General features: G+C 33.8%; 1 protein-coding gene and 1 pseudogene across 3 annotated transcripts in view; one reads left to right on the top strand and one right to left on the bottom strand.

Annotated features, from left to right (window-relative positions):
* Positions 1 to 25,862, top strand: part of GPHN (gephyrin) — a 535,238-nt gene that overhangs the window by 76,978 nt on the left and 432,398 nt on the right. For 2 of the 3 annotated variants that reach the window (XM_045565470.1, XM_045565461.1), the window contains exon 2: positions 22,458 to 22,536. In XM_045565470.1, coding sequence (XP_045421426.1) covers positions 22,458 to 22,536 — 79 coding nt within the window. Of the gene's footprint in view, positions 1 to 17,245; positions 17,280 to 22,457; positions 22,537 to 25,862 lie in introns of those variants that run through there. The other variant, XM_045565478.1, reaches the window with a different exon arrangement.
* Positions 671 to 16,047, bottom strand: LOC123642919 (annotated as a pseudogene).

Genomic DNA, 25,862 nt, shown 5'->3' with positions numbered 1-25,862 from the left:
GCTCAGAACTTCAGCAGCTGCAGTCTTTTAACTATCTGTACTTTCGTCTCTCCTTTTAAAGCCCAAACATATTTACGGTTTCAAGTACACCTGTCAAATTCTGAGAACCATTCTAAGCAAGTTAACATAGGCTAGTGCACTGCACAGAGGCCAGTTGGTCCATTTTGGCTGTATGCGTCGCTGAAGGTTGGCTTCAGGTCTGAAGCAACCAGAAGGTGTGAGCCTTCTCTCCACACCACTGTGGGATGTGGTCAAGTCTATTCCCCACTGTCAAGGTGGGGCCACAGGAGAAGCCAAAGTGGCAAAAGCATGACTGGGATAGGGGATGTTTATTATTGTTTTACTTTGCATTTAACATTTTCCTAACAAGATGGCAGTTCTTGTCTGCCTGAGCTGACTCTCAGAATGAACAAGTGGAGGCTGCCATGGAGCATCTGCAATTCCATGTAAAGTCACTGTGATCATAGTTTACTGATATTATTGTCACCTTCCCACAAAGACAGATACGCATGTACACACACTAACACACACATGTGCATGCACACTCACACACCTTCCACCATGAAGGAAATCTTTGTAACAAGGGGCACTTGAATGATATTTAGAGAGTTCCTGTGAAAAGCCCTTCCCCTCACGGTGAAGTGGGATCAACAGAATAGAAACCAGGTGTTCAGGACTCTATCTCTTCTTGGGCAGGGGGTGGCACCACAAAGCTGATGACTTCATTGTAGGTCAGGCTTTTCCACTCATCTATGAGAAGGTCCCTGCTTTCGTAAGGGTCGGCCACTGGCTCATCATCAGACTCATGAGATTGAGCAAAGTAGGCATGTGCAAGGGTTTGGGCTGCTGTAATTCTCTTATCTGAGTCCAATACAAACATCTTCTCCAGCAAGTCAGCACCCAAAGGATTGGCACCAATAAATACATCTGAAAGTTCATCTTCAGTATCTAAGTCAAAGACTGAACATAGTTTCTTGCAGACTCTGAAGCGATTTTCTTCAAAACCTCAGCCCCTGGGGTTCTAACCAGTTTTAAAATGAGCTTCAACTGATCAATATGGTCTATACCAGGAAACAGTGTACTTCCAGTCAACAGCTCGGACATTATGCATCCCACTGACCCAAATATCAACTGTCTGGTTGTAATGCATCCAGTTCAGCATGATCTCAGGAGCCCTATACCACCTAGTGGCTGTGTAGTCTGTCATTTCATCATCTGTATGCCAGGCCAGTCGAAAGTCCAGGATCTTCACCTCACAGTCTTCATTCACAGCTGGATTACTAGGTTTTAGTTCCCGGTGAATTATGTCAGCTGAATGTATGTACTTTAGACCTCAGAGAATTTGGTAGATAAGGAACTGAATATGATCATCTGTAAGCTTCTGACATCTCACAGTGTTGTTCAGATCTGCCCTCATGAGATGGGTCACCAGATACACATTGAATTCCTCCAGAGACCTTGCAGGTATAAAAACATCCAATAGACCAATCACGTTTTCATTTTTCATATGTTTTAGAAACCACATTTCTCTGTAGGTTCTTTTGGCATGAATGATGGGTTGAAATGGTCTAGATAGCTTCTTCTCTGCCACACATAACCCAGTTTTTGTGTTAAAAGCTTCACACACGGAGCCATAGGCACTGGAGCCCACCAGGGACAGATTGTGGTAATGCTTGGGCACCTCCCAGATTGTCTTGTTCAGTTCCTGCTAGTAAAGTGTGGGCCTCCCCTGAGACGTTTTCCAGCGGTCACTGCAGAGCAAGGAGTTGGCCCAAGGGGGCTACCGCTTGCACTAGCACCCATTCCCTCCTCTGCCAGGCAGGGACCTAGTGCTGGTTGCTGGCGCCCACAACCCCGCAGACTCCCGGGCACGCTTGGCTCCTGTCAGCTGCAGGGACTGAAATACCTCAGCAATGAGGGTGAGCCTGGCAAAAGGCAAGGCTTGCTCTTAGGCTCAAGGCTGTGCCAGCCACTACCTTCCTGCACCCTCTCCCCACTGGCAAATTCAGGGCCATGTCACTGAATTTCTGCTTTAGCTGCTGTGCCCACAGAGGCTCCCATGCAGCTTACTGTAACTTTTTAACTTTAAAAACTTTGTAATTTTTTAGCTTTGATTCTTTTGTAGTAAGACTTAAAGAACAAATACATTGGACAACTATACAAAAATATTTTCTTTATGTCATTCTATAAACCTTTTTCTATTTAAAAATATTTTTTGTTTATTTATTTTTTACTTTTTAAACTTTTTTGTTAAAAACTAAGGCATAGACACATTAACCTAGGCCTACGCAGGGTCAGGATCATCAGTATCACTGTCTTCCACCTCCATATCTTGTCTCACTGGAAGGTCTTCAGGGGCAATAATATACATGGAGCTGCTATCTCCTGTGATAACAATGCCTCCATCTGAAATACTTCCTTAAGGATCTGCCAGAGGCTGTTTTATAGTTAACTTTTTTTTTTACTAAATAGAAGGAGTACACTCTAAAATAATGATAAAAATCATATATGTATGTGTATATATGTATATATACATACATCAGTTACATAGTCATTATCATTATCAAGTATTATGTAATGTACGTAATTTTATGTGCATATACTTTTATATGACTGCCAGTGCAGTAGGTTTGTTTACACCAGCATTACCACAAACATGTGAGTAATGCATTGCACTATGACTTTATTATGGCTACGACATGACTAAGTGATAGGCTTTTTCAGCTCCATCATAATTTTATAGGACCATTATTTTATGTGGGATTCACTGTTGACCAAAATGTTGTTATGCAGCACATGACTGTAATTATCTCTCTATTATCTCCCTTCTAGGACCTGGTTTTTAAGGTAATTTGAAATAATTTTTTCTGCCTTTCTCTCTTACTGACTTAATTGATTTCTAAGAAGATTAAGTAAGATTTACCTATATTGACTTTACCCTGGATGTTAATTGGAGTGTCAGCAGGTTATTTAATTAAATTACTTTATTAAATTTAATAAGAGATGATTAAATATTGATGGGGGAAAGGAGGCAGCCTAGATTACTTCCAGAGAAGGGATGGTTCTAGTGGAACTCATTGGGCAGCAAGATGACAATATAAAGGCATAGGAATAGGGAAGAGAAGAAAAGGACAAACAAGAAATGCTGAAACATATTCTTAACAGACCTAAATATTTTTATTTGGGTTATTCTCCTTTCTGTATTTTTCCCAGACTCCTAGGAGATAGAGAAATTTGTCAGTAGGGAATTTAATAGAAGAAAGGCAGGTAATTTTGTTGGGGTCTATGTGCTCAATGTGGATCCATCATGAGATAGAATCTGCTCACATTTCTTAAGTGACTTGAAATATAAAAACTTTAAGGAAGATACAAATAAATGTCAGAGACAGAAATTGGAAGAAATAAAGAATGGCAAGTTCAACAAGGCTATGTGTGTGATTTGAACAGTTAAAATCATATCCTAACTTATATAAGTAGGTTTTCTTGTCATTCCAATTAATTACACAAAGTCTGTCACTGGGTTTTCCTGTATTGACTTGATCATAGCCTGTCACCAACAAATAATTTTATTTATAACCAATTAAATGTGTAAAATTTTTTATATTTAACAATATTTACATGATCTCCTCTTGTTCAGCTTCAATGGACTATCAGAATAATAATAGTTTTTCTTTAATAGCAGCCTTCCTTTTTAGTAACTTTTATTTTAGCTCAAAATAAATGCATTTATTGCACTTGCTACCTTTATAAGCAAATTTAAATTTTTAATACTTTTGTTTATTATTGCTGGATAATTTCATGTGATTTTTTGTTTCTTCCTCAAGTAGGTCTTTCTTTGCAAGTATTGCTTATTTAGATAAGTTTATGTGCATCCTGAAAAGCTCTTGCCTATGTATAATTAAAGCAAGGTAGCATCTTCATTTTGAGTATGTAAATAATACTGTCTCCTAGATGCAAAGCTAGCTTGTGTTTGTAGAAAATAGTATTGCCATAGTGAAGTACTTTTTGAAGTATAATTTGGTAACTACTAAACTAGATCTGTAGGTGGATTTCTAATAGTATTAAGGCTCATATTATGTCAAATATAATATTTTTTAGTTTTTGCTGAATTAATTGTATTATAAATTAATCTTGGTTTGTAGTTCTACTTTATATTCTCTGTATTAGAGAAATTCCCTCTAAAGAATTATCTTTAACATTTATGTGAGTAATTTTCAATGTGTTTCTAGCCCTGAACAGTTTCCTATCTCTCATTGCCTTCTAAACATTCATATTTTTTTTCTTTTTAAGTCTTGCTATTACTTCAAATTTAGGTTGTCTGAACTCTTTGTTATCCTTCTCTTCTGCTTCCCTGCTCTCAGTCCAGATACCCCACCTAATTTTCTATTTGTATCTTTAGTATCATTATTTTCCTGATTGGTAAAATTAATTAGTGTTTAAATTATTATATAAAGGTTTAGATTTGAATCCTGGATAGCTCTGAGATCTTTGGTAAATTAATCTCTCCAAGCTTTATTTTCTTGTCTGTAAAGAAGGGAGAACAATGTTTTAAGAGACTGTAAAAGGATTAGATTAAACTAGGTAATACTGGTAATGTGCTTACACAGTGCCTATCTCTTAGCAAATGATAGTTGTCTCATAAGTACCTATGTTCAAAAACTCAGTTATTTTGATACTTCTCTTTTCCAAATACTCTGTATTGCTTTTGTTCACCAAAATTTGATAATCCCAGCCTTATAAGATGTTCACATATTATGTTCTCTTAGCTGAAATCCTGACCCAGCCTCTGATTTTCTATACATTAATGTAAAGGCAGTCTTGCTTACTGATTTCTTTGTCTCCATACTTTTTTTTTCCTATAATACATTCTGAGTATTCCGGTCAGATGACTTTTTCTGACATTCCACATTTATTATTCCATGTATCTGCTAAGAAAGAACAAAAGAAATGAATTGTTCTTTATTTTCTTATTTTACTTAGTAGAACTATCCATTCCATCCAGTTTGGTCTATGTACACAGAGGCTAACACCATTCCTCTTTCAGTGTCCTTCCTCAGGCCAGGCCCTCTCTATAACTTCATATGAAATACACAATGTCTCTAGAAGTATTTCCAATTTAATTGTATACTGCATGTTATAGTTCTTGTGTTATTGTTGTCTGCTGATATTAACTTTAATCATATACTGGTTTGTCAAAGCTCTTGTTTTATTTTTTCTGTTATTTAACTTCCTGATTAGGCCATTTTCTTTTCTAGAGTATAAATTCCTTTATACTTCGTATTCTTCATTGAATGTACTTTATTCTTTTGTATGTATTCAATTTCTTAGAATAATAGCACAGTTTGAGTTTGAAATTTATTTTTCAATTATAATTAATGGAAACAGTGCTTTATTAAGGGATCAACAAAAAGTCTTTTATTCAACTGACAGGCAAGCTTTTTTTTCCTATCCCCTTAAATTAGTTTTACCAATCTTAAACTTTATATAAATAGAATCTTTCTTCAATCTAAGCTGTCAAATGAATGGATGAATGAATGGAATTTTGCAGAATATTGTATACTTTTGGCTTCATTTTGATTTTGAGATTCACCTATGTTCTGGGGCAGTTTTGGCACCAGGGACTGGTTTCATGGAAGACAGTCTTTCCATGGACCAAGGGTTGGGGACAGGGGATGGTTTCAGGATGATTCAAGTGCATAACATTTATTGTACAGTCAAACCTTTCTGCTAATGATAATCTGTATTTGCAGCCACTTCCCAGCACTAGCATCACCGCCTCAGCTCCACTTCAGATCATCAGGCATTAGATGCTCATAAGGAGCATGCAACCTAGATCCCTTGCATGTGTACTTTACAGTCATGTTTGTACTCCTATGAGAATCTAATGCCATCACTGATCTGACAGGAGGCAGAGCTCAGGTGGTGATGCAAGCAATGGGGAGCAGCTGTAAATACAGATGAAGCTTCCCTGGCTTGACTGCCACTCACCTCCTTGTGTGGGGCCAGGTTCCTAATAGGCCACGGACTGGTACTGGTCCATGGCCCAGGGTTTGGGGACCACAATTCTGGTGTATATAAGTATTTTGTTCTCCTTTATTGCTGAATAGTATTCCATTGTATGAATATTTTACAGTTATTATCAGTTTGAGGGAAAATTGGAATTTTTATAATTTTCTTGCTGTTATTAATAAAGCTGTAACAAATATTCTTATACTAATATTTTTGGTTACTTATGTTTTCATTTCTTTTTGGTAAATACTTAGGAGTAACTTGCTGCATTGTATGGGAAGTTATATATCTTTGTCCAGACTATCAAAAAAGTGATAATGATGCTGTATTTTTCCCATCGTATCCTATCAGGTAGCTTATTATTTTGGATTTGTCTCAATGCTAGGGACGCTTAATTCAACCACTTGATTAAGATTTTTTTTGTGCCAGATTTCTCCACTATAATTTTACTCTTTTTTCCCTTTATAATAATTATTTTGTGCAGAGGTAATTCACTGAACTTTTGATTTATTTATTTATATTAGCATAGACTAATAGATTCTTTCATTCAATAATTTACAGTATGGTATCACTTATTTCAGTGCACAAATTGTCCTAGTCATGAGAATAAACAGACAACCTAAAGAATGGGAAAAAAATTTTGCATATTACACATCAGATAAAGGACTGATAATAAGAATCTATTTAGAACTCAGGAAAATCAGTAAGAAAAAATTGAACAACCGTATCAAAAAGTGGGCAAAGGACATGAATGGAAAATTTTTCAAAAGAAGATATAAGAATGGCTAACAAACATATGAAAAAATGCTCAACATCTCTAATAATCAGGGAAATGCAAATCAAAACCATAATGAGATATCACTTAACTCCAGTGAGAATGGCCTTTATCAAAAAGTCCCAAAACAATACATGTTGGCGTGGATGCGGAGAGACAGGAACACTCATACACTGCTGGTGGGACTGCAAACTAGTGCAACCCCTGTGGAAAGCATTGTGGAGATACCTTAAACAGATTCAAGTAGAACTACCATTCGATCCAGCAATCCCATTATTGAGCATCTACCCAAAAGAACAAAAGTCATTCTATGAAAAAGACACCTGTACCTGAATGTTTATAGAAGCACAATTCACAATTGCAAAGACGTGGAAACAACCCAAATGCCCATCAATTCATGAGTGGATTAGTAAAATGTGGTATATGTATACCATGGAGTATTACTCAGCTATAAGAAATAACGGTGATATAGAATCCCTTTTGTTCTCCTGGAGAGAGTTGGAACCCATTCTGTTAAGTGAAGTATCTCAAGAATGGAAAAATAAGCACCACATGTACTCACCAGCAAATTGGTTTTCCTGATCATCACCTAAGTGCACATTTGGGAATAATACCAATTGGGTTTCAGACTGAGATGAGGGGTGGGGAGAGGGGATGGGTGTATACCTACATAATGAGTGCATTGCTCACTGTCTGGGGAATGGACATGCTTGAATGTTCTGTCTCGGGGGGGATGACGGGTGGGAGAAGGGGATGGGGGTATAACTACATGATGAGTGTGATGCGCACTGTCTGGGAAATGGACACACTTGAAGCTCTGACTCAGGGGGATGGGCGGGACATGGGCAATATATATAACCTGAACTTTTGTACCCCCATAATAAGCTGAAATAAAAAAAAATACCTACATATCACATGGTTAAATTGCTGAATGCCAAAGATAAAAGGGAAATTATAAAAACATCTAGAGCAGGGGTCAGAAAACTACAGCCTATAGGCAAAAAAAAAAAAAGAAATACATGATTTTATGTCTTTTTCAAAGACTTGTTTACTGTGTATCTGTTCTTTTTTTTTCTGTACTTCCTAATTGATGAATTTTCCTTATAATATAAATCATTCCATGGATATTCATTCATTATTATGCAAAGTCCAAAGCCCCATTAGAATTTTATTTAATGGGGACCCATTAATTGGCTCATGTAAATCATTCGGACAGGTGGCTACTTATCTGCTTCTTTTATTTTATTTGCCAGGAAGAAGCCTTCCATAATTTTTAATATCTTTGGATTCCTCCATTTTACCAGCTCTGATGTCTATGATTGGCAGGCATAAAAAATATTGACAATATAGGTCAGATTGAATTTCCTCAAATTTCCCACATAGCTATACCATATGACCTGAAAGAATGAATATAATTACAAGGACAGCTAATTTATATTCAGTGAATAGATTTCTGTATTTGCCTATGTCTCTAAGAAAATAAAAATAAAATAAAAATTTAAAAACTACAATTAACTATAATGTTAATTTACTGATTGAAATTTAACTTGAACTAAGGTTTTAAAAAAATTACTCCATTTACATCAGTATATCTTTATTTAATGCTATGTATATGGCTCCATCATTAAGTGCTTGCATGGGTTTCAGAGGATCCCAGATCACACATATACATACACAAAATTGCATTAAAAGGTCAGATTTGTAAGTTTTCTTCAGAAATCAAGATACTTGCAAAATAGATTTCTGCAAATACCTGAAAAAATAATTAACAAGCAGGCTGGTTCATAGAATATATGATAAGGCTCTAAAAAACATAATTGGGTCTTAACATGGCAAATTGATATGGCCCAAAGAATAAATAATTTGAATTTTCTATTATGATTTTAACTATTGTGAGTTAGCTTTGTGATTCAATTTTTGGCAAATTGAGTTTTCAAAACAATACTCTTAGAATAGTATACAGGAGTCTCCTGAATGAACACCTGGAATATATTTATAAGTATTTGCCTTACTTTGATGCTGCAGCCCCTGATATGCATGGCTTTCAAAGAATTGGCTAATATTGTCACTTTACTTAGCTTGGTTCTTCATGGAATATTTACATTAATATTTGGCCTTTAAAATATAGGGTATCATCTGACTTACAATTATTATAATAGGTTATACATGGCCATGTTTAAAACTTTTTAGTGATAACCCATTGTATTTAGGATACAGTATAAAATCTTTGTGATTATGAAACCTAGATTTTTAAGTTAATTGTCTTTCTAAAGTTTTATATCTTTCCACCTTGATATAACAAATATGAAACATTAATAGGTTTGGGGAATTAAATCTTTTTCTCATCAGAGAATGTAATTTTAGGGCAATAACAACCAGTAAGATATAGATAAGCAATGAGGTAGCCTATAAATTTTAACTGCTGCGTGAAAACCAACCCATACTAGAGACTTTCTCATCATTCTTTTGAGTTTCAAAAAATTGAATTAGTTCATCTATCTCATAAGATAGTATTACAGTTTATGAGCAAGTTCTAATTTAACAAATACTTAAAGGGCTACCTCTTTTTTCTTTTTTTAAAAAACGTGTACCATTAGAAATAAGGGCTACCATTTTTAATGCATTTTCCTAAGTTCTAAAAATATAGTCTATCTGGAGAATCAATCATGGATACGTGTAATACAGTGTAATGGGTGGAATAATGCAAGCATGTGTAAAACACAGTAGGGTAACTGATAAGTGTGAGCTTAAATTTTTTTATGGCTCTCTGAGAAAATCATAGAAAGTTAGTAGCCTTTAATCCTTGGTATCCCACCAGGGCCTATTGAACTCTGTTTTGGTTTTGAGTTTCTTTTTTTGAGCCATTCTAAGAATTTATGAGGATTGGTATTTTATGGCTTTGATTCATTTTTAGAGATCTTCCAAAAGCAAAAAGAAATTTGCTTTTTTAATAGAAAATCTTTCTAATTTTGTGGTCACCATAGAGATCTCTTGGGCCCTTTTATAAAGTTGTGCTTTTTTTGTCATAGTGTTTTTATTTTTCCTCTATCTTGAAATATTTTGCTCTTTTATTATTCTTAGAATTATTTCATCATTACTCATCAGCTACCTCCAACTATCCTTAAAAGTTTAAAATAATAAGAAAATTGAAGAATGTTGATAATCACCTAGAAGGGTGATGCAGTAGTTGAATAAATGGTCACTATTGTTTCATTCTTTAATTTTCTTATCAAGTTGCTCAAGATATTGTATCATCTTTTAAGAAGATAAAAAAAAAAAGAAGACCAGAGACCCTATCTTTGTGGTCTACGGTTAGCGTTCATTGAAAACAGTTGGGAATTCAGAATTTTTTTTATTTTTCTTTTTTTCTCAGAACTTTAAATTCTTTTTTTAATTTTTCTTTTCCATAATGGAAAATGTATGAAAATGGACACAACTGGCAAAAGAAGGCTTTAACATTTATTAGCCAAATCAGAAGATGAATGTGTAGAGACAGCAGAACTCTAGACTAATGTTGATGATAAAATTGATTTTACAAGCACATTCTCAAGCTGAATCTTCAGATGACATTATCCTAAATGTATTTCCTCAAATGAATATCAATGAGTGAACAATGTATTTTTTACCACAAAAAGCAAGTAATGGTATTCTCATTCAGTTAGTCATTTAACATAAAGGACTTGATCACACAATATTTTGCAGGAAGAACCTGGACTGTCCCATTTTGCTAAAAGGAGAGGTGACATATTCTTTAATCTTTTATGATTTTGTGCTCAAATTTGTTTAATATGGGTCCTAAGTGGCAAATACTGAAGGTATGTATATATACAAAGGTGATTAGAAGAAAATAGATGACACAGAAATGAAAAAAATTCATCAATTGGTGTTATAAAAATGAAGATATTTTTGTAATTATGGAACAAAGAAAATGGCTATTCTCTAGAGTTTCATCAAAACTATTAGCTAAGGTTTCAAAAAGTTTTTCGTATGTGTTGTATTTTGATGATGCAAGTTCAGAAAGAACCAGCATAAGGATAAGTTCGATCCAATTAGGGGTGTATTCGACATCTGGAATCAATATTTACAAGATGAATATATTTCTGGTTCATATATGACAATTGTTAAGTAGTTAGTTGTATTTAGAGGACATTGGATATATATACATTCAAAACAAAAATTTCAAATAAAATTTCACTAACCCTTTATTTTTACTTGTGCAAATTATTCATAAAATGACTTGAAAAAAAAAACAAAAACAAATTACATGGTCTTCTGACCTAGCTGGTAAATGATGATGACTATTTTTTCTGGCATATGGAAAGTTAAGCTGGCCCTTGAAACATGGAAAAGCAAAAATTGGTAGAAACAAAAGGAGAACTGGACAAATCCCCAATTATGCTGCGAGAATTTATGACACCATCAATAGTATCATCTATCAATAGCAGACAGAACAAACAGATGACAAAAAAAAGAGGCAGACATTATTAACAGCAAGAGTAATAAGTGACCTAATTGACAACTATAGGATATTTCACTAGAAAATGACAGAGTACATGTTCTTTTGCAGTTAATATGGAACATTAACCAAAATTGACAAAATAGGGCATATAGATCAATCAACAGCTATAAAAATTTTATTCAATCAAAAATATCAGATAGGTTCTGGTCTTTTTGGTAAAAATTGATGATCTCTCCTAAAATTTTTTATGGAAATTCAAAGTTTCAAGGATAGTCAAGGCAATCTTAAGGAGTATCAAAATGGAAGACTTTAAAAGTACCAAATGTCACCATATTCTATTACACAGCACTAGAGTTATTAAAACAATGGTATTCATGCAAGAATAGGTTACTTTGACAGAAGAGTGTATCCAGTGTGGTAGGCAGAATAATGGCCTTCAAAGATGTCTAACCCTAATCCCTGGTATCTGTGAATATGTCACAATATGAGGCAAAGGAACTTTACAAATGTAATTAAGGTTACAGACATTAGTGAAGATAGGGAGATAATCTTGGAATGTCTAGGTGGGCCCAGTTTAATCACATGAATCCTTGAAAGCAGAGAACTTTCTCTGGCTGATAGCACAATAGAGATGCAGTAGAAGGGAAAGTCAGAGAGATACCAAGCATGAGAAGGATTCTACACACCATTATGATGGCTCTGAGATTTAAGGGCCCATCTAAAAGGACTGGAGAGAGGTCTCCAGCTGCTAAGAGCAGCCTAGCTTACCGTCAGCAAGGAAATGGAACATCAATTCCGTAATGAAAGTAACTGGATTTTGTGAACTTGAATGAGTTTGGAAATAGAGTCTTCCCATAGCCTCCTAATAAGAGCCTGGGAGGCAGACATTTTGATTTTGTTTTGTGATACCTGGAGCAGAAAAACCAGCCAAGCCAATCTGGATTTCTGACTTACAGAACAATGAATAGGAAATAGTAAATTTGTGTTGTTTTGAGCTGCAAAGTTTGTGCTAATGTGTTACAGAAGCAACAGAAAACAGTTACATCTAGTAACATATCTACATTTATATGGTCATCTGATTTATGACTCATTTTTGGAGCTCAGCAGGGAAAACAATTTTTTCCCATTCAATATCCCTATAGAAATATCACTGACCCCTATTTCATAGCATACACAAAAATCATTTCAGATATATCACAGATCCAACTGTGAAAACAATAAAGCTTTTAGATGGAAACAGGAGAATAGCTTCATGATCTTGGATTAGGCAAGGATTTCTTAAACAATATATAGGAAAATTTCATAAATTAGATCACTTTAAAAGTAAGAACTTTAAACATAATTTAAAAAACTGAAAGGTAAGTCATAGAATGAAAGAAGATATTTGCAATAAATGTATCTAACAAAGGATGCATATCCAACACCTCAATTTTAAAAATGATCAAAAAATCTTAAAAAGGCACCTCACAAATAATATATGGTCAATATGAACATGAAAAGGTACTCAACATCAGAATTCATTAGGGAAATGCAAGTTAAAACCATAACTAAATACTTCTACACATCCACCAGATTGGCTGAATAAAAATGATGCCATTTCCAAGTGTTCTTAAGGAAGTTGTACAATCAAATATCTCATGCTCAAATTGCTGTTACCACTTTGGAAAGCTGTCAGTGTTTACTAAACTTTAACATACATGTTTCCTATAACCCAGGAATTTCAATTGTAGATATAAAGTTTGCGTATGTTTATCAAAACACATGTGCAGGGATGTTTATAGCAGGGCTATCTGTAGTAGTCTAAACTGGAAATAATCCAAATGTCTACTTATAGTATAATGGATAAGTAAATTGTGGTATATTAATGCTACCACATACTATATAAAAGGAGAATTAATAGCACACAATTAAACTTAAAAGCATAGATGAATCTCATAATGTTCAGTAAAAGGTATCAGAGGTACAAAAGGAATGCCTGTGGTGTTATTCATTTATATAAAGTTCAGAAACAGAAAAAAATTAATGTAGTGTTAGAAGTTAGGTAGTGTTTCTTCCTGTTGTGGGTAGTGACTTCATGAAAGCGTGAGGGTAGTTTTGTTTTTTTAAAAAGTGAAGATTTAGACACTGCGTCCAGGCCCTATGTTTGCATTTGAGGAATTGGTGTTCTTACTCTTTTCCCCCCTCTTTCTTATGTATATAACTGTAGTTAATTTCCTGTTTTATTTTTATCAGTTTAGTAATACAGATTATGTACACCTTTACTTGAGTCTTGTAGCTGCCATCTAGGTGGACAGGGAAGGTATATGCATAATCAAAGGCAACCAAGATTTATTTATGTGATGCTTTGATTCTATTGGGGTTTTACATTCTTTCAATTAATCATATTTGCTTTCTTGTCTATCCATTGGAGTTTACTTCTAAAGCTGCCTGTACTTTGTTGAAATTCAGATTTATCTATTTAATTATTTAGATTTGTGATTAGTTCTACAAAATTTATAATAAACCTGGGGTAAAACTTGAGTTTGGGAAGAAGTAATTACAAGTATATTTTAAGGTTGTAAATAATGCTGTGTACTGCAGATACCATCCTTCTCAAATTTCTCTATCTAAATAACAGGGTAAATTAGTGGTTCAGTGTAGTTTTTTAGATACTGATGATGCTTTCTAAGACTAATTTTGTTCTCTGCCCACATTAGTATCTTTTCTGATTGCCTTGATGAAGTTAGAGAAACCTTTAACTGTGCCACCCACCACCAAAAATGTTTCACTTTTGCTTTTGTCCTTTTAAGGGAATTTATTCCAAAGCCAAAGTAGAAATAGTAGTAATAAACATAGCTTTAGAAGTAATAGCAGAAAACATTTATAATGCATCAAACAGTATTTTAAGCACTTTTTATCTATTGACTTATTTAATGCTTGCAACATCTCTGAAAGAGGTGCTATTGTTAACCTCATTTTAAACATGAGAAAGTTGAGGACCAGAGGTTATTAGCTAGCTTGCTGAAGGTCACACATCTATTAAATGTATGAACCAGAATCAAATCCAGATTGTCTAGCTTCATAGTCTGTGTTCTTAACCACTGTGCCAGAAAAAGATAAGGAGATTTAAGAATTAAAATTCAGTCCCTGAGTAATTAAACCTGAAGTTGTTATTAGTTTTTCAAAGTTTTGAAGAGGCTAATGATTGTATTTAAATAGTAGTGATTTAATTCTTAAGTAAAAACTTTTATAATTGCATATTTAAAACACTAATTTAAATTTTGTAGTAACGGATACAAATGTTTACCATATTATTTCATGTTTGGAAGTCTTTTTATGTTTACCTTTTGTTTCCTGAAAGATGGGAAAACAGTAATTCATGGGCTATCGTAGGGAAGAGTAGTAGGTTGTTTTATAGCTTTATGTAGTAGTATATTTTTATGTGATGAAGTATACATAGAATTTTTAAATTGCTCCTTGGACATTCTTGAATATTTATAAACTTTATAAATTTATTCAGAAAGCAAGCATTAACTGGAGACCATGGTATTTAAAAATCTATCAAGCAAATGCAAAATAGAAAAGAAAGTTGTAATGAATTAAAATAATGGCAATAATCAGGGATATTGGCTTTTAGCTTTTTCTTTTTTCTTGTGTGCTTATCTTATTTTTGTATTAGTGTAATGGGGGTCTCATAGATCAAGATAAGAAGAATTTCCTCCTCTTCAATTTTTTGAGAGAACTTGAGAAAAATTAATGTTAGTTCTTCTTTAAAAGTTTGTTATAATTCAGCAATAAAGCCATTTCGTCCTGGGCCTTTCTTTGCTGTGATATTTTTATTAATGATTCAGTTGTATTACTTGTTATTATTCTGTTCAGGTTTTTATTTCTTCCTGATTCAACCTTTTTATGTTATGTGAGTCCAATAATTTATCCATTTCTTCCAGGTTTTCCAATTTCTTGAAGTGTAGTTGTTCATAGTAGTCTATAATGATCCTTTGTATTTCTGAGATGTCAGTTCTAATGTCTTATTTTTCATTCCTGATTTTACTTATTTGGGCCTTTTCTCCTTTTTTTCTTGGTTAGTGTAGCTAATGGTTTGTCATTTTGGTTTATCTCTTCATAAAACCAACTTTGCTTTTTGATCGTTTGTGGGGCTTTTATGGTCTCTCTTTTGCTTTGTTCTACTCTGATCTTTATTATTTTTTTCCTTCTATTAATTTAGGCTTTGATTTGTTCTTGCTTTTCTAGTTTCTTGATATACATAGTTAGGTTATTTATTTGAAATCTTTTTAGTTTTTGACTTAGGCTTTTATTGCTATAAACTTCCCTGTTAGTACCTCCTTTTCTGTATACCATGTATTTTGGTATGTTGTGTTTCTGTATCTATTTGTTTCAAGAATTTTTTATTTCCTTCTTAATTCCTTTATTGACCCAAAGTCATTCAGGAACATGTTTAACTTTCATTTATTTGTACAAATTTGAAAGTTCCTCTTGTTATTGATTTCCAGTTTTACTCCATTTTTATGTGGGAAGATAATTAATATCATGTTGATTTAAAAAATTTTTGATACTAGTTTTGTGGCCTAGCATATGGTCTATCCTGGAGAATGTTCTATGTCCTGATGTGAAAAATGTATATTTTGTAGCTGTTAGATAAAATGTTCTGTAAGTATCTGTTAAGTCCATTTGGTCTATAGTGTAAGTACCTTGATGCTTTTGGTTGTGGTTTTTCTTTGTGGAGCTGTGACAAGGCTTTGCTAGTGATGAGGATGTTGGGGTGGTGGTCCTTGAGCTCTTGGGAAATATGTAAGCACACTGGCATTGGTGGAAATAGACTGGTTCTTGGGCTCTTCGGCAGCAAGTGTAGATTAGGCAAGGTCACTGGCAGTCATGCCAGCAGTCCCTGGGCAGCCTCGTCCTTGGCCCATGGGTGTTATACACAGGTGCCAGCAATGGTGGTGGCAGGCCCCATGTGAGCCAGTCCTTGGGCACCCAAGCTCCCTGTGCAGGTGCTGGCTTTGGTGGCAGGAGACCTTGGGTGGGCAACTCCTTGGGTTTCTGGGTGGTATGTGTAGGTCATTGCAGCCCTAGGTGTGCAAGTCCTGAGCACTCCACACAGTATCCTTTTTGCTGGAGGTTTGCTGTTGGTGGTGGTGGCCCCAGGAAGGCAGCTTTCAGGCTCTTGGGAGAGTACACTTTGGCTACCTATGTCCTGGGGGCAGTCCCCTTGATGTGCTGGCCTATTTGTTCTCCAGGATATAGGGTGCTGGTTGGATTTCTGTGTGGGAACATGGCCTCATCACTGGGTCCACCTGGTTTCATGACATTGAAGTCCACTATGTAGATGTAAGGAGATGTTGCCTGAGCTCCAGGGATGGGGAGATGCATGGGCTATTGGGCCCAAGGGCATTATATATTCTAGTGGTGGCTCCCCTGTCAAAATGGTGCCAAATTGTAGGAGCTTGGGTCTCAGGGGATGGGTGGGACTCAGTGTTAATTCTCTCTCTGAATATGTGGATGCATGGACTTCCAGGCAGCTCCATTTACTAAGCTGGGGGCCTGTGAGGGCCAGTGAGCTCTCCTTTAGCTAGTATTGCAGGCATTTGTTGTGGGAATGTGGACTGCTCTGGGGATCTTTCACTTACTCTCTCTCTCCACAATGGTAGTCCTTCTTGGCTTTGAGCCTATTCTGTTTGGTTGTTTCACTTCCCTCTCAATGCTGCCATCTTGAGTTTCTATGCCTCAGAGAGTCCGTGTCACTTCCCTGCTGAATTCCAGTGTTCTCCCTTAGATGCTGTATTCAATATGTGGCTATCTATTTGCTGTTTTTTTGTCCTTTTTTGTGGAGGAGTTAAGGCTGGGTACCTCTAGTCAGCCACCTTGATGATGTCTTTAATCCTTCCTTTTCTTTTGAAGGACAATTTTCCAGAATACAGAATTCTGGGTTGTCCTTTTTTTTTGTTTCCTCAACACTAAATATTTTACTCCACTCTCCATACTTTCACAGTTTCTGAAGAGAAGTTGGATATAATTCTTAATTATTTTTTTCTGTAGGTAAGTTGGATTTTTCCTCTGGCTTCTTTTAGAATTTTTTCTTTGTTTTTGATTTTCTGGAGTTTTAATTTGATATGCCTAGGTCTATTGTTTTAGGCATTTATCCTGCTTGATATTCTCCGAGCTTTCCAGATTTGTATTTTGGTGTCTGACATTAGTTTGGGTGAAATTTTTAAGTCATCATTGTTTCAAATATTTCTTTTGCTCCATTCTCCCCCTCTTTCTGGCATTCTCGTTGTATATGTTACATCTTTTGTAGTTATTACACAGTATTTTGTGATTTTGCTTCTTTTGTGTGTGTTCGTTTTATTTCTTTTCAGTTTTGGAGGTTTCTATAATGTATCTTCAAGCTCAGAGATTCTTTTTTTTTTTCTCTTTGAAAAGAGGGTTTATTATTAACTGTGTTGTTCCATACTTACAATATAGCTATTTCTTCAGCTGTGTCCAGTCAAAAACACTTTTAATTTCTGTTACAGTTTTTCATCTCTACCATTTTTTTTGTTCTTTTTAAAGATTTCTATCCCCCTGCATACATTGCTTATCTGTTTTTGCATGCTGTCTATCTTATCAATTGTGGCATCCCTAGCATATTAATTATAGTTGTTTTAAATGACAGGTCTGATAATTCCAATATCCCTCCCATGTCTGGTTCTGATGCTTGATCTATTTTGTTTTGTTTTTTTTTTCAGTGAGTTTTTTTGCCTTTTAGTGTGCTTTGTAATTTTTTTGATAGTGAAATATGATGTACTGGGTAAAAGGTACTGTTGTAATGGGCCTTAAACAATGTGGTAGGGAGTTATGGGGCTGGGGAAGTGTTCTCTTGTTCCTGTGGTTAGGTTCCAGTCTTTTAGTGATCTATGCCTCTCTGGACTGTGAAGTTCTCAAGTATTTTTCAGCTCTCCACTCCTTAGTTGGGACAGGATAACTAGAACTGGCTGGAGTAGTTTTGTATTTCCTTTGTCCCAGATCACATTTAAAGTGTGACAGAACTCCAGACTAGGCTCTCCTTAAATAATTTCTCCTGAGAGCAGACCTTGTTAAGAAGAACACAGTACTCTGACATATTTCAAAATGGTATCCTTTACCCTTCATTTTGCTGGAAACATGAAGCAATTTTTCTGTGATATTTCCTGAGCTCTATGAGGTAAAAGTCACCAGAGCATAATTTCGTGTCTGTCTCATATAACTGGGTACTGCTACAGTTTTTGACTCTCAGACTTGTCCACACTGAACCCCAGAAATCACATATTAATTAAGCTATCAGATATATTTTCAGAATGAAAGAAGACAAATCAAGTGCTGAAGTTTTTTGGTGTAATTTTAACATTACAGCATATTGACATTCTTCACTAAAAATTTGACTTTCACACTGTGACCATAAAGAGGGATCTTTCTGGAAAACTATTTAATGTTCCCAAGAACTGGCTCTTAACTTTTTAGTATTCAAATATTTGTCTTTTGAAACACGAATCATTTTAATGTCTTTTTTCTTTTCTGTGATTGTAAATTATTTTCTCATTTGTCCAGTCTAATTTTGAATTAATCAGTTAGAATTTCTCTGTAGTATAAACTTACTGTTTTAAAAAATTGTTAATTATTTTTGCAGGGCCATTCCTGGAATTTTATTTCATTGGATATTTAGAAACTACAGAATGAATGAATTTTGAATAGAATCTGTTTTTATTGTCTCTTTAGCAATTTTCAAATAATTTAAGTGATTTATTGTCAAGTTCATATACATGGTACAGTATAATCAGAATTATTAATACTGAGATTCCTTCTATGCTGTATTTTAAACATGAATTTTTGAAGATTGTAATTCTCTTAGTTCAGAAAAATCCTTTCAAACTAGAGAAGGATAAGATATTAATGTCATTCTAGAAATAAGAAAGGGATAGGTCTTCCATATATAGTTCTTAATAGTCTTATGGAATAATTCATAATAGAACTTATATAAATATTTTATCAAAGATCATATTGATTATACACAATACTACATTATACTTATTTGTAAGTTAGAAAATAAATATGAAGTGCTTAGCACATAATGAATGTTAAATATTACCTTGATTCTAGACCAGAAAGATGAATATATACAAAAGAAAGTGCTCATTATTAGCTCAGAACCCTGCTAAAAATCTATTTTACATATATTTCTAAGTATACTGAATTTGAATGTTGATTCTTGCTGACCATAAACAAACCATGATTCTCATATATAAAATAATGGAGGATACAACTCATGATGTAGTTTTGAAGTGTGTATGTGTATGAGTATGTTTCAGCTTATACCAAATTTCTTTAGTAAAATTTGTTCAAGTAAAATCTTTTAAGTCAATCTAGCATATAAAACAAATAAAAACAGAGGTTTTTGACTGTCAGGGGGAAAGGGATGTTATTGATCCTCTATAGAACTTCCATAGAACCCATGAGATATCATGAAACATAACTTCCTAACCACTCAACTAGAAGATCCCTTATGTTTCTTTCAAGTTTCAAAATATGTATTTCTTTAGTAATGCTTCGAAATGCCATTTATTATCATATAATAAGATTTAATTGTATAACTTTTGTTTTAAGGTTATAGAAATACATAGTAATCTGTAATAAAGAGAAATATATGAGAACCGTGGTCAGTATGACATAGTGATTAAAAGTTATGGAGCACAGCTGTGTATTAGCTATATGCTCTCTAGCTTGATCTCCTCATCTATAAAATAGGAATGTAATTAGTAGGTTTATTACTGGATGATTGTGAAGATTAGGTGAGGTAATTAATATGAAATACATAACACAGGATGAATATTAATTTTTATCTTGATTATACTTCAAAAACATAAACATTTACAGAAAAAATGCATATAATTAGCTGTGGGTTCTGCTAAAGAATCTGGTACACAATATTTCTAAGTAATTTTCCTTCTCCTCCAAGTTAATTATTATATCAACATAAATCAGATTGAGATACAAGTTTATAATTTTCATATTAATACCAGGTAGTTTAACTACATGTTTATATGGTAATTTCTCCTGTTTTATTTGACTTTTGTGTTAACATATTGAGGAATTTTCATTAATCAGTTGGAACATAGTAATTCCTCTAGATGTCATATACTGGAAGAAAAAAAAAACAGAAAAATATCAAAAATTATTGGCTTTGGTATAATTTACACATGAAAAAATATTCATTAGCTTCTTAAAATGTAGCATCTTATTATTTATGATTCAAAACCAAAACTTGTTGCATTGATTAAAAAAATCAAACCTAAAAACAAGCATATTTATTAGGCAGCCAAAGCTTCAGAATTTTTTAAAGAAATTTCTTGCCCAGTTTTAACATAAAATTTAAATGGTACGTGCATTTTAGAAAACTGTCTTAGCAAAATTATTTCTCAGATAGCTGACTAGCAATCATTTAAAAAAGCAACGTTTTATTCCATTTTAATTAAGCCTCCTAAACTTGCAAGCCTTGAAGTTTATAACTAAGCTCTCCTATTTCCCAAATGTGCAAGACGTATTATTAGAACAAATATTATAATATACCTTCAATTTTAGTTCAACTCAGCTAGAAAACAAGTTTTTCTTTCATTGTGCCAACATTCTATTTTTTCCTTTTTGGCCTTACTCAGGAAATGCTATAATAAAGAGCATTTGTTTTAAAATTATGAAAAGCAGAAAGTTTGTCACAAATCAACATGTTGGAATGTGTCTATTAAATGTGGATTGAAAATATATATTAATTAAATTTACTCTACCGATTATAAAATCGGTGGGGAGATACCTTTTTGGAATTAAAAAGAAGGATCCAAACTTTTTGAACTTTAAATGTTTTTAGTGCATCATTGTTTATATGTATTAAATCACTTCTATCAGAGACAGATCTATATTTTGAGGGATTAAAGCTTGTAATATTGAGGGACTCTGTAATAAAAGGGAATATAAAATTCTAAAAATATTAGGTAATAGATATTTGAAAGGAAAAAGGAAAGTGTTATTTATTTTGGCCCTTGTTGATTAGAATTGGCTCTCTTAGGCATATAAAATAAAACTATTAAATTGAAGTAGATAATCAATCATTTAATCTTTATGCTAATAAATATAAAAGTATTATATGAGTAAATTAGTTTTATTTTACCTTCATTTTTATATGGATATTTTATCAAGCTACAGACTTTTGGATTCATAGTTTTTCTTCGATATTTTAAACATATTCTATTTTCTTCTGGACTCCATAGTTTCTGTTGAAAATTCAGCTTTAGGACTTGTTTTTCTTTTGAGGGTAATGTATTCTTTTTTTCTCCTCTGGCTACTGTTAAGATGTTCTTGTTTTCTTTGACTTTCAGCATTTTGACTGCTAGTTGTGGTTTCCTTTCACTTTTTGCAGTGTTCTGTTCGCTATACCTTCTAACTCATTACATTAATGTATTATATCAATTTTGGGATATTCTCAGCAATTTTTATTTTTTTCTGGTAGAATTGTTTCTCCCTATTCTCTCCCTCTGCTTTATTGTGACTGCAATTACATGTAAGTTAGACTGATTCCCACGTCTCTTATGCTCTATTCTTTTCATTTGTTTTTTTCTTGATCTGCTTCAGATCAAGTTTGGATATGTTCTGCTGACCTATCTTTGAGTTCATTAATCTTATGTTTTACTGTGTTTAGTCAGTTATAAAACTCACCCACCAACTTATTAAGTTCAGATAGTATTTTTTTCAGATCTAAAATTACTATTTAATTTTTTTTTTTTTTTTTTTTTTTTTTTGAGACAGAGTCTCTCTCTGTTGCCTGGGCTAGAGTGCCGTGGCATCAGCTTAGCTCAGAGCAACCTCAAACTTCTGGGCTCAAACAATCCTACTGCCTCAACCTCCCAAGTAGCTGGGACTACAGGCCTGCGCCACCATGCCCAGCTAATTTTATATATATATTTTTTCAGTTGTCCAGCTAATTTCTTTCAATTTTTTTTAGTAGAGACAGGGGTCTCGCTCTTGCTCAGGCTAGTCTCGAACTCCTGAGCTCAAATGATCCGCCTGCCTCGGCCTCCCAGAGTGGTAGGATTACAGGCGTGAGCCACTGCGAAAAAGCCAAATTTTCATTTCAAAATTTCATTTGATCATTAGTAGCTTAAATGAAATGTAAACAAAAATTAATTTTTTTTTCTTTCCCCCTTCCCTGTTTAGTGAGTGATAGTTGCTTCAGGAATCTTGCAGAAGACCGCAGTGGAATAAATCTCAAAGATCTCGTACAAGATCCTTCTTTGTGAGTATTTGGTTTTCAATATTAAGTATAATTTAAAACTTTATTGTTGGTGTTACTCTTTTCAAAAGAGTTATACCTGAAAACTAATTTAAGGTAGAGCAATACCTTCTTTTCTAATAATTTGTGTTATATATAGTGAAGTATGATGGAACGCTTTCTTTTTAGAAATAGAATAGATTGTAGAAGAAGGAATGATATCCTGATGAATAATTGACTTTCAATGAGCAGGGCTAATGGCTGCTGATATCTTGCAAATGTGACAGTAGGTACCAGGCAAAGAAGATGATTAGTAGTTGATTTGCTTCAGAAGGTGAGATTGAATTTGTTCACATCAAGTTTGAGCTTTTATGAATATATTATTTGTAATAGTTATTTGTGATAACAACATATATTCTAATATATTGAATATATTTCTAATGTTTTATGTTAGAAGACTGTATATAGCACAGGAAATTTGTAGAGTTTTATAGATTTCAATTTTTAATTTTGTTTTGCTCATGAGTCAGTCCCATTTCTTTATCAGCATATACTCTGTTATAATATCACTTTCTATTTCATGAAATATTTTTTGGAATTTTATATTTACTAAGATATATGCATGCTATCTTCTATATAAACATGCCCTTCCGATAAGATCACCCTTTATTTAAAAACAAACAAACAAACAAAAAAAAAAAAACGCCAGTTAAGCCTGGGCAGCAGGGAAAAGAAAATTGAGTGCTTGATAGGTACTTTGTAATGATGTAGAATGCATGCAATAAAATATAATAGAGAATAAGTCCTTCAGATCACATGTAATCTATCCCCTCCTACAAGTTTCACTAATCATTGAGAATTTTGTGAGGAATAAAACACAAGGATATCTAGAATCTGAAGGTTATTGATTCTTTAATGATTGACTAGTCAGTTAAAAAAATACTTTGACAAGAAAGTGCTGAAAATATATTGAATATTGAAGTTTATAATGTAATGAATTTAGAGTTTCCAAACCACTCTCTCCATTTTTTTTCTTTTCTCAATCTCTTTTCCTCACTCAAAAGAATTGCCAATATTCTTTCTCCTTGATTTTTATTCCTGTGAAGATTGACAGTTGTCCTTTTATTCCTGTGAAAATTTAACCAAGAACATAATTATTCTATGTGGATGTAGGTATACCTAGCAAATAAATATTAAATAACCTTTATTTGCCTCATGGATATGGCAAGAACTTTATAATTTCTTCAAAAGATCTCACCCATTTGAATGAATATATTTTTAGTATGATGATATTATACATCTGTTTAATGTAATAATATAATGAAAAAATATGCTCATATGGACTTTAGTGATATATAAGCTGTGAAGAATTATACTTGAATAATGGATTATAATAATGAATTGTCATGTTTTGAGAGAATTTGTTACTTCTTTCCAAATTGTAAAGTAATATTCATCATTCAACCTACCACTAAATTCTACATTTAGTCTTAGTATTCTAAGAAAAATTTGTGTCAGACCCCTTCATTGGATGGATGAAATATATTTTCAGAGTACCTGTTTTTACAAAGCCAGATGTCTTAATTTAGCATCATTCCCTTAATTTGGCATTAGCCTCTTGGCATTAGTCTAGTATATAAGAATGTTGATATTCATGAAGAAAGATTTTGTTTTTGCCCTGTCTATTTGGATTTGGAAAAAACTTTTTCTTTATTAGAATTGTCAGGATGTACTATTAATGACTCAAATTTGTGTTTTAGAGATATGTTTTTTATTTGGTAAAATCCTTTAGAGAAAGAAATGCCCAGTATGGGAAAAATAGTATTTTTTCAGTTGTTTTGATGGGAAATAACTTATTTATTCTGAGTTCCTTTCTGATTGTAATATTCATTTAATATGTACCTGATAGATAAGGATTTTTTAAAATTGTATTTATTTATTTTTGGTTTTTAAAGCCAGGTGCCTCTTCTCTGTCTTAGACTCTTTTTTTTTTTTTTTTTTTTTGAGACAGAGTCTCGCTCTGTTGCCTGGACTAGAGTGCCATGGCATCAGCCTAGCTCACAGCAACCTCAAACTTCTGGGCTGAAGCGATCCTTCTGCCTCAGCCTCCCGAGTAGCTGGGACTATAGGCATGTGCCACCATGCCCGGCTAATTTTTTCTATATATATTTTTAGTTGGCCAGATAATTTCTTTGCATTTTTAGTATAGACGGGCTGGTCTCGAACTCCTGACCTCAAGTGATCCACCCGCCTCGGCCTCCCGGAGTGCTAGGATTACAGGTGTGAGCCACCGTGCCCGGTCTGTCTTAAACTCTTAACATAAATTTTTACTACTTTTCATTGATTCATGTATACCAGATCGTTCTATATGGAGTTGAAGTGTTTATTTTGCAACACTGAATAGGAAGCATGTTGAAAATACCGTTTTTTTAATAAAAATTCCCTCCTTAAAAAAAATCATAGTCATTTGATCAGTACTCCAGACTAGTATAGTGGTTATTAATTGTATATATATGTATCATTTTAATAAATGTTTCAAATAAAAAATATTATTAGAATAAGATTTATATTGAATGAATGCTTTGTATGTTATTATGCCTAGCAGATTTGTATTATGATTCACCCACCTGAGCTGCTCATGTTGAAAGACTTGATGGTACATAAGAATTAATTATTTCCAGCACCAGTACTGACAGAATGATACAGAAGGAAGAACTAGGGCTGAGGAAAACCCAGGCTTATCTAGTCAATATTGACCCTCAGAGTAGTATATTGCATATCTTGATCAGGTAAATAAGCAGAATTTCTGTGGACAAAGTTTAGAAATAAAACTGAATCAAGTATATACAGAAAATGATCTTTAAACCAAAAGTAGTCAGAGGTAGATGAAAGGCTTCCTGCCTCAGAGACATTGAAAAGCCAGAACCTAAACTAACTAATTTATACTCTCAATCTACGTCAGGCTAATGGAATAGAGTGATGGGTATTCTGTAATTTACCTGAACCATGAAGTACATACTCTAGTATTTCACTGCCATTGTAACAGGAGTACTTACTGGGCTTGAATGAACTGAGTGAGCTATTGTGTAAATATGATGAAGGAGGGATACCTTGGAAGAAAAAAAAATACAAGAAGGCTGTGAATCTCTAAGTAAGAATTTCTGGTCTTGTTACTAACTTTTGATCTGTTGTAGTAACAGGAGCAGAATGTGACTTGTGGCAAGGTTGAAGTTAAAGGGATACCTGACATGCTCTTTTCTTTGGGTACTCTGAGTTTACTTGTTTCTATCACAATCCTGTAGGTGTTAAATGTAAGACCAAGTAGACCACATTCACTTTTTGCTGATTAA

This window comes from Lemur catta, chromosome 1 (genome assembly GCF_020740605.2).
Source record: "Lemur catta isolate mLemCat1 chromosome 1, mLemCat1.pri, whole genome shotgun sequence".
NCBI lineage: Eukaryota > Metazoa > Chordata > Mammalia > Primates > Lemuridae > Lemur > Lemur catta.
The sequence above is the reverse complement of the archived record's forward strand: the minus strand, read 5'-3'. Positions and strand labels throughout refer to the sequence as shown.